The sequence below is a fragment of the Glycine soja genome, chromosome 4, assembly GCF_004193775.1.
Source record: "Glycine soja cultivar W05 chromosome 4, ASM419377v2, whole genome shotgun sequence".
In the NCBI taxonomy this organism is placed as follows: Eukaryota; Viridiplantae; Streptophyta; class Magnoliopsida; order Fabales; family Fabaceae; genus Glycine; species Glycine soja.
The window spans coordinates 21,702,424-21,712,752 of NC_041005.1; the positions used below are offsets into that span (position 1 = coordinate 21,702,424).

Sequence of the window (10,329 nt, forward strand, 5' to 3'; positions counted from 1 at the left end):
AAGGACATGCACAAAGTGTGACTATATGATGTGGCAATGAGGTGTAGTAAGCAAATGCTCACCTCCCCCTCTAAAATTTAATTGGATTGGGCTTCTACCAATTCAATTAAATTTATTTCCCAACACACATCAAATATTCACTTAGTGCATGTGAAATTACAAAACTACCCCTAATACAAAAACTAGTCTAGGTGCTCTAAAATACAAGGGCTGAAAAATCCTATATTTCTAGGGTACCCTACCTACATTATGGAGTTTTAAATACAAGGCCCAAAAAAATGAAACATTAATCTAATATTTACAAAGATAAGTGGGTTCATACTTAGCCCATGGGCCCGAAATCTACCGTAAGGCTCATAAGAACCCTAGGGCCTTCTCTTGCATCTCTGGCCCAATCTACTTCGAGTTTTCTATCCAATGGCCTTACGGGGTAGGATTGCATCACTAACTTTATAATCAAGAAGGCAGTGTCACCATTCACTGGTTACAACACACACCTACATACCTAGCCATTAAGCATTCAAAGGACACAAATGAGTTACCTCACTCAAAATGACACCTTACGAGCACGAGTGAAATTCCAAACAGCCCTACCAATGACCACGACTTCCACGAACCAAATCCTTGCAGCGACCACGAGTTCCACAAACCAACTCCTTGCAACACACACAAACAAACATCCTTGCAGTGAGAAAACAAGAAGACAACAGAGTCGCGAAACAATACAACAACTTAAAGACAACAGAGTCGCAAAACCTGTACCTAAGTAAGGTGGCGAGATGTCACGGTCACAAAGAAGAAGAAGACTAAGATCCTTGTGATTACAAACAAGAAGAAGAAGCCAAATTACATAGAAGAAGAAGAAGACCGAGAACAGAGCGCGAAGAAAGTAGGGCTCGCGGTCTGATATTTTTTAATCTAAGTCCAACATCGGTTTTTTTTATAAAAAACCGATGTTGACCCAATGATGTTAACGTTAACATCGGTTTTTTGACAGAAACCGATGTTAACATATCATACGTTAATATCGGTTGTATAAAAAAACCGATGTTAAGTTAATGACCTTAACATCGATTGTTGAAAAACCGATGTTAACTAATGAATGTTAACATCAGTTTTGCAACAACCGATGTTAATGTCAGTATATTAACATCGGTTTTTTAGCAAAACCAATGTTAAGGAACATACATTATTTATAATTATACCACTGTGTTTAACTTAACATCGGTTTTGTCAAAAATCGATGTTAATATGTCGATGTTAAATGTGTTTTTTTCTAGTAGTGTCCTTTCTTTTTCCAATATTGATGTTGCTACTGATTCACATGTCAAGATGTTGGGATAAAAGAAATTAATCCACCATACTCCTAGAGAGAAGTGTCCAGACCTCTTTGACTAGGAAAGCAACCCCTTAGCACATGATTAATATTTTCCTTTTTTATGCAGATTAATATTTTCCTTTGGATACCTATACAAAGGAAAGAACAAAGAGAGTTGTTAGATAAGTGACTTTTATAAGCAGCAAAAAATTTCTTCTTTAGGAACAAGTTCACCATGTTGATGTGGAAACTAATGGACTTCACTTCAGAATTGTACCAATTAGCTTCGGATGGCTTCTCCAGCAAAATGCTATTTGTGGACCATTCTTCTATAATCTAGATGACATATGCCATGCATAGTCCCACAATATATGCATTCAACAAAAATAAAAATACTGCCAAACAATATTAATTGAAATGGAAATAAAATGAAGAAAACGTGGGAGCGATACAAATAAGCACATTTGGCACCTGTTTATATTCCTTCACTATATTCCTAAATTTGAAATAAGCAATTTGTAACGAGTTTACTCGTGGCAATGCGGGAAAGTGATTTGTACCTGGGGAAAGTTTGGGACGATCGTAGCGTATAACAAATGCAATGGAATGCAACGCAACAAAACTTTAAATTGAAATTTCAATTTGCAGTATATAAAAGTGTGAAAAATACAATTTTTACCAGAGCAATCAATAAGGAGTCTATGGAGAAAGAAAGACGGAGCAAATAGTAATAGGTTAAGAAAAGAAGACACGCATATGATTAATAGACCTGAATCTGAGGAAATTACTCCCGTAATTTTAGATTTTGTAATTTTAGATTTTGTGTAATTGTTTTGTTGATATGGGTAATAGCCTAAATATAATTGGACATATGTGTAAAGTAAGTTTACACTGACAGTGTATACTAATTAATCTCTACTAAATATTAAAAAACATATACTTTAATCCAACCTAGTATTAAGTAATTAAGTAATAAAGGATAAATAAAAGGATTACTCCTCTTCATAAGCGAAAAATAAACAGGATAACTCCTCTTAAAAAAATTAACATATTATTATTCGAATTGAAATAAAAAAAAAAGGGTTTAGACTTTAGAGGCACTAAAACACGGGTTTTGCTCCAAGCTTACTTTCCTGTCTTCTCTTTTCTTTGCATCCTTGCTACTTTCATCTTCCCGCCGAGCTCCACACTCTTTTGACTTCGTTGTTCTTCCCTTATCTGTATTCAACAGAGTACGTCGAAAGGTTTCTTTTTGAAAATGCTGCGTAGAAACATCCGTTTGAGGAGAGAGTATTTGTACCGAAAGAGCTTAGAAGGCAAAGAACGTTTGCTCTACGAAAAGAAGCGCAAAATCAGAGAAGCTCTTCAAGGTCTTCCCTAATTTTCCCTAAACTCAATTTCCTTTATTATTTCTCATATAATAATTATATTTATTTTTGCAGAAGCGAAGCCCATACCCACTGAACTCAGAAACGAGGAAGCTGCTCTTCGCCGCGCAATCGACCTCGAAGATGAAAACACCGCTGGTATATTTACATTTCTTCCTTTTTTTCTTGTGAATTTTGTAATAACTTAGAATGGATTCTATTTCCCTTTTCCGGGTTATATTAGTTTTCTGTTTTGCTTGTTTCTCCTAGTTGTGTGTTTCAATTGTGGTTTGTGATTGAATTCAGTTCCGAGAACGCACATTGACGATGAGTATGCTTATGCTGCGGAAAAGGATCCTAAAATCTTGCTGACTACTTCCAGGGATCCGAGTGCTCCTCTTCAACAGTTTGTTAAGGTTTGCTTGCTTTGGTTTGTGTTTGGTGAATTTTTGTTTCAACTCTTTTATTTAAGCCATGTTTTGTTTATATTTGTTTGATGCTTTGCAGACATCTCATTGTTTATTGTTATTCTATTCTTTTGTGTAGGAGTTGAGTTTTGTGTTTCCCAATGCACAGAGAATGAATCGGGGTGGTCAGGTTGGTGTCTTTACTGTTTTACTGTCCATTGTAGCATGAAGATTTAATTATTGGGTGGTTTCTTTGTTTATATTTTTTTGATAATAAAGTGTGTTTGTAATTAGAAATAAGAGAACTAGGGTCGGAGGATAATAAATGAGTAGATGGCCAAAAGCAACCAAGAGATACCATGAGCACAATCCGTTATTATAGCATATGCAAAGCCCCTTAATCTTTCAGGCGTGCTGCTCAAATTGTCCAGATGAATATACTCATGTACTGAAGAGCCTCTTCAAATGAACATTGTGATAAACCTTTTTTTGTGAAGTTTATATAATTTCATTTTTGATAATATGTTTGCTAACAGTCTTTCAATGGGATACAAACTTTACTCCTCTTGCTTCTTGTTAAAGAAATTGATATCACACAGCCACAATTGAAGGCATTGCATGAATAACATCTGGACCACTAGGATTCATTATTCTAAGTTTCTAACTCCTACATTTCTTAAATCATAATGTAACTAATCTATTGTTTGACATGAAAACCATAGTTCTGTCTTCTTAGCTGTACCTCTTCTAACATAGAAATTTCTAAATTTTATTTGTAAGTAATCTAGGTTGAATAAATGTCTGCCTCAGTGCATCTCAGCTTCAATTTAGTTATATTCATTAAACTGTTGTTTCCATCTCATAATATCAGGTTGATGTATTTACTATTTATAGCTTAAATGGGCAGGATGCAAACGAATTTCCTGAATTAGTTTTATTTTCAACTCTATCCTCTGTTACTTGGTGCTGTTTAAAATATATGTTCCTCATATATGTTTGACAATAATTTTTGTGGTGTGTCTCTAACTTGACTTGAGTGTTTGTAATTTTCAATATTTTTTTTTTTGTGTGGTCTAAATCTTTTCTTTGCATGTTCAACACTTTGTTGATTAAGCATGATTATAAATATAGCTGAAATATAATCAGTTGCTAATTCTAGAAACCTTGAACAAATTATACAATTGTGTCAATGCCTATGGTCTTTCCTCTACATACTACGCAATCTTCCTTTTCATTTCAGGTTATCTCAGAGATCATAGAATCTTGTCGTGCACATGACTATACAGATGTTGTTTTGGTCCATGAACATCGTGGTGTGCCAGATGGTTTAATTGTTTGCCATCTACCATTTGGTCCAACTGCATATTTTGGATTACTCAACGTGGCAAGTATTAGTCTTACAGTGTCTCTTATTGATTTTTTTTGGGGACAATATGCTAATTTGTTGTTTCTTGTAGGTTACAAGGCATGAAATTAAAGACAAGAAAGCCATTGGAACAATGCCTGAGGCTTATCCACATCTGATTCTCAATAATTTCTCAACTAAGGTACTCATAATTCAGTACTAGATTTATTACCTTTTTATGTACCAAATTTCACTGGTAATGGTCTGTCGTGTTCGCCACTGAACCTTCTGATAACTACAGGTCGTGCAGTATCATTAGTTCATATCTTATTCTGTAATGGAATGATTGGGGTTCAAAATGTTTTGATAGTTAAGTATTCAAATGTGAATGTAATATTAACTGATATAGGCTGTAGCTCAATGTTATATCATTGACTAAAACTTGTGTACAAACTTTAATTAAAGATTGTACGAGATAGATATTTTATTCCAATGCTGACATGTAAATTGTAATTCTCAGTATTTTTAAACAGAGTGATTAACCAGCAGCCTGTCTTCTGATTAATCTGGTCTGGTTTTTGAAACCAAAGTGGTATGAACCAGGTTTAGGATAAGAGAATGTGTTTCTAAGCAGTCAAGTGTGCAAATGTGCAAACTGGTTGTTGTTTTAGTATTTGGTAGGGGTAAGGTTGTGGTTGAGCATTTGACAGGTTAATCAGGTTCAACCATTCAAATTTCTTATCTCCCTCTTTTGTGCTGACCGTAAGGATGATAGAATTATGCCCAAGCCCCAAGATGATGGGAGCAGTACTTGAACATTAATTGGAGCTGAGAGGGTGTGCTGTCAATCAGTTGAGCACTGGTCTGTGTAACTAATATAGCTGATTTTCTTAATTACACCCCTTGTACTTATAGGTCTTTGAAATAAGAAATTGTATAACTGAGATTCTGATAGGAATAGACCTATTAGGAGGGTTTCTGGGAGGAGGTGCAAGGCAGCTGTAGAGGATCACAACCCTTAATGTGTCAGTTTCATTTTAAACAACTGACTATCAGAAGTTTGTTAGTTAGGTCGGGCAGGGTAGGTTAGTTGCTTGTAGAATAAATATAATTAGGAAAAGGGTTGAGGGGGATTGTACAATTGGGAATTGAGGCTGAGGTCCAAGACTCTTGAATTACTCGGCATTCTTGTATCATACTGTATATTCTTTTGGGTCTGGATCCACATTGGGACAGTTCAAGTCTTGGCGAAAATTGGCAGAAAATGGAGGAAATTGGATGTGCCACTATTCTGGGGGAAGATGCTTATGGATGGATTCATAAGTTTGAAATTTCTGGATTAAGAGGGATCATGGGGGAGGACAGAATGCATGCTGTTGAAGAGGACTCACTTAGTTGGTTTCAATGGTGGGAAGGATGTAATTCCATTCCTTTGTGGGAGACCTTCTAAATTGCAATGGTTGAAAGATTCTAGCCAACGATGGACAAAAGCCAGCCCTGTAGCATTGTTATTGACACTGAAACACAGTTTCAGTTTTGGGAGTTTATTTCAAAATTTGAAAAGTATGCAGGAGCAGTTAAAAAGGCTTGATGAAGAATTCTTGATGAAAGTTTTCTGGCACAGGTTAAGGGAAGATATTGGGGCTGAAGTTAGTCTGTATGAGCCTCAGTCATAGTCTGCTATGATAAGTGTTAGATTTGTACATGTTAGGAAAGTTTTATTATGTCTTTTTGTTTACAGTAGTCTAGGGACTCTCTTGTACCCTTTTCTGAAAACTTCTTTTATATATATTAATATCAAAATCTGCTGAGTGTGTGGACACTCTAGCATCAATATTTTCAAATAAAGAAGTCTCAATTGGTGGAGGCAAAGTATAGGTAGCAGTTCAAATGGATGGGAGTAAGTGCTGAGTAGATCCAGAAAATTTCCCCGTTGCCAAATCTTTTAGTTGATTCCATTTCTAAAATAGGACGGAAGGGAAATGAAGTGAATATTAGTATTGAGAGTTAAGGTAGTTGCAACTGGTATTTGTGAAGATAGCAGAAACAAAAAGGGAGCGTTTACCAAGTGCTCGGTTGCTTATCAATTGGTATCAGAGTTGGTTGTCAATGTGTCAAAAATCGTTACCTATGTGGGGGATAACCAAAAAGGCTAAGTGCAGTGTTGTAGAGTGCAGCTGCTGAGACATCAACTCATAGGGGTGATGCTGTGATAGGGACTTTTGGGTATTATGCATTGCCTAAGTCCCATATCTAGTAGTATGGGATCCTCGGTGGAGTACGTAAGGGGCTTGATTCTCCCCTCTCAGACTGCTAGCTTTATGGAAGGGTTCCCCAAGTGCTTGGGTGCTTAATAGATTCAAACTTAATTCAACTTAGAAAACAAAAGGTGCTCAATCACTGGGCTATTGTTGATTTTTTTTCAATAAAGTTATTTCCTGCAATATATTGCATAATTTTTCTGTGAAAAAATTGGAGTCTGCACAGGAGAAGTTACATTGAAAGCATTGGCAATTCGTGATTGACATATAGGGTCATGATCTATGTATAATGACCCTTTATCCATGTACTTTTCTCTTATTTCATGTGTATCTTTTTAAGAAAATATGCTTTGGCTAACTCTTAACAAAAGTAATTACTATCTATTACAATAATTACACTGCTGTGTGCTGACTGCTCATCTTGTTTGCAATTTCTTTTGGACATTAAACAGTTAGGTGACAGAACCGCAAACATTATGAAGCATCTTTTTCCAGTGCCAAAACTAGACACAAAACGTATTGTCATGTTTTCCAACCAGTCTGACTATATCTCATTCAGGTTGGGTCAATGTATTTTGTTTTGTGCATCCAGCCTTCTTTACAATTTTTTGTTCAAGTTCTATTTTCTTTCTCTGGTTAGAATTTGTTTTTCATTTGAAATTGTGTCTGTTACATACAGGCATCATATTTATGAAAAGAATGGGAGCCCTAAATCTATAGAACTGAAGGAAATTGGTCCACGGTTTGAGTTACAGCTTTATCAGGTTTGCATCACAATTAAGCTCACTATCGATTGCTTGTTATTAGTGATGTAGCAAAGAAGGGGATGACCTTCCACTTGGAAGCAAATAATTACATGCTGATAAAATTAAGAAACCAACTACAATTTCTTTTACACTTGAACACATTGTTGCAATTAGGATTTAAGATTTTGCTTAAATTTGCATTGTTTGGTGATTGTTTTGCATGGGTTAATATGATATATTTCCAATCTGTTTAAACTTCATTTTGATTTGATTTCGTATTGATTTATTTTTCATTTGAATGTCTTGGTTTTGTAAGCTGCTTGACAGAATCTAGACTAATTCATTTAGTATCACTTTTAATTGTGATCAACTGTTGCTTTTATTTTTTGTAACGGTCTGGTGAACCACTGGCTACTTATGTTCCTGGTATTATAGCTGCTTAAAGTGAATATTTTGCATGGCCGCATTCATTGGTTTACCTTAAACTCCGGTATTCTTCCTAAGTCGATTGTCATTGAAACCGGGCCTATTCCTTGTACCACAACTGTTAAAACAATTTCAAAAACTTTGTTGCAGATAAAGTTGGGAACGGTGGATCAAGCTGAAGCTCAAATAGAATGGATCATCAGACCTTACATGAACACCACTAAAAAGCGGAAGTTCCTCAGTAATTGATGCAAGCATAGTGTTTGCGCAGCTAAACCATATGATCATACATTTTGAGGTGGCATTTCTCTGACTGTAGTTCAAGGATGTGTTAAAGTTGATTAGGTTGATAAACAAGCTAAAATTTTTTGAATGAAAATTATGTTTTAGAATTTAATTTTATACTTGTGTGTTCTTATATCGTTACTGAGCTTGAAATTTCATTTTGGTAGTTGAATTCATTATATATTGACATATATCAACCCACCAAAGACAAAAAAGAAGACCTTCATTATATTAAAGGACCAAGAATTTAAGATTCGCTCCCAGAAAAGCCCATTTTCGCAGTTGTTTTTACTTCAAACAAGATTATGTGCCCATCATTTTGAATCTCTGGCAATTTCGTACGTAAGAAAAATCTTGCCTGCTGAATTAGTTGGTGGAGCCTTTCTATCAGCTAATGCCTTTGAGTATTTTTCAACTATTACAAGTTTTACTTAAAACACTATGCACTTTGCTTTCCTTCATGAAAGCTATTTCAAACAATATAGAGAAGCATGATAAAGTTGACTAACATTTGTATTATTTGAGTAGTTGACTTTCTTGCTACTACTAGCTTTAATAACTTATTGTTCATAAAGTTAAGACAATAAAAGAAGTTTAGAAGAGAGTCATTTTAGTAAGAAGAGAATATTATTTGATTCAGTGTGTCTCAATATACAAACTCATCTCCTTTATATAGGATAGGAATGAACACTAACGTACAAAGTCTTATCCGGAGAAGGATAAGATTATTACAACAATAAATAACATAGAATCTACTTTATTATAGATAAGATAAGGCTGAGTAGACTCAAGATAAGACAACTTCTAAACGACTAACACGTGGCACATGATGACGAGGATAGGATTACGGTCATCCTTATCCTGAAGACTACTCTCTTTACAGCACACCTATATACAAGATTTTTTTCAGTAGTCACTATTCTGATCTGGTGGATAATGACAAGTTGTAATGCTGTACTTTTGACCTGGTGAGACTTTCGTACACTAGGTGATGATAAGGATATCTTTTTTTTGTGTAACAATTCTTCCATTAATTAAGCATTGTAGTCTTTCCAGCCTTGTTCTAATGCAGAATAGTCATCAACCAAATCTTCCACCTTTTGAAACTCAGGTTCTGTAACATAAATCTTTGTTCAGATTTGACCATCATTAGTATTCTGAAGTATTATCCTATCAGTAGGATAACTATCCCTTGGCCTTTGGGATGAACTTGGTAGATTTGGATCCAAAGGTCTGTATGAGTAATTGTTAACTTCACAGAGATGTCTTGTCTTGCCAGTTGGTTGCGATAACTTTCTTCCAAGGGATATGTTTCAAAAGTTCCCCAAATTTGAGCTTCATTTCTAGACCAGAGTTGTCTTTGCTCCATAAGGTAAGGACTGTGAATAATCACAATAGAAACTAGTTTTCTTATGTGATCTTCTGAGATTCCTCTTTGTCTCTCAATGTCTAGAATTTGTTTCAGCTTCATATGCCACCATGCTAAAGGGGATAACCACTCTAATATTGTTCATAAAAGATATTCATCTTTATATGGATTTGTCATGATGTTGTATGTCATCAAAGGTTTTAGGGCGATGGGGATTGAATATTGTACTGTATTACACCAAATGACCCATATGGTTGGTTCACACAAATCCTACCCAATCTCACAGAATAGTTCAAATATACCTCCAAAGGGTATCTCAGGCACAAATATTTGTACTGGAGTGTATTTGAATCTCATGGTTTCAAGTAGAAAATGGAAGTAATGAGACTTAGCATATTCAAGGATTTGTGTAGGAGTTTGGGTAATCAATCCTGGAGGGAAAACCTTAATAGTTTTGGTTGTTTCAGATAATGGTTTTACCATGAATATCAATGGGAAGGAGTGAGTGGAAGTTATCACCTTAATGGTCTTGTTGTTTGGTTTGGATAAGAAATCAGGAATCAAATTATTCTTCCCTTTTATGTGTTTCACAAAAAACTCATATTTGGAGAATCAATCCTTGAGCCTTAAGATTTGAGGATCTGGTGATATCTTGTTTGTAAATTCCAAAATTTTTGGTAATGACGAATTGTCCATGTGAACCTGAAACTGGTGTCCTCTCAAATGAAAATCAAATTTCTTGATTCCATTTTTACCGCCAATGCCTCTTTGAATGTTGTATGATAATGTTTCTCAGCTTCCTTGG

At 35.3% G+C, this 10,329-nt stretch overlaps 1 protein-coding gene across 1 annotated transcript; it reads left to right on the plus strand.

The window, feature by feature from the left end:
* Positions 1 to 2,408: 2,408 nt before the first annotated feature.
* Positions 2,409 to 8,346, plus strand: LOC114409522 (U3 small nucleolar ribonucleoprotein protein IMP4-like). Its single transcript, XM_028373008.1, has 9 exons — positions 2,409 to 2,688; positions 2,761 to 2,844; positions 2,992 to 3,101; positions 3,232 to 3,282; positions 4,333 to 4,476; positions 4,550 to 4,639; positions 7,151 to 7,257; positions 7,378 to 7,462; positions 8,021 to 8,346. The coding sequence occupies exons 1-9, from the start codon at positions 2,577 to 2,579 to the stop codon at positions 8,117 to 8,119; spliced, it is 882 nt and encodes a 293-aa protein (XP_028228809.1). The 5' UTR covers positions 2,409 to 2,576; the 3' UTR covers positions 8,120 to 8,346.
* Positions 8,347 to 10,329: the final 1,983 nt, after the last annotated feature.

Coding starts and splice junctions, on each gene's coding strand:
- LOC114409522 (XM_028373008.1), top strand. CDS start 2,577: ATGCTGCGTAGAAACATCCGTTTGAGGAGAGAGTATTTGTACCGAAAG. Junction 7,258..7,377: donor TCTGACTATATCTCATTCAG/GTTGGGTCAATG, acceptor TGTTACATACAG/GCATCATATTTATGAAAAGA. Junction 7,463..8,020: donor TTGAGTTACAGCTTTATCAG/GTTTGCATCACA, acceptor ACTTTGTTGCAG/ATAAAGTTGGGAACGGTGGA.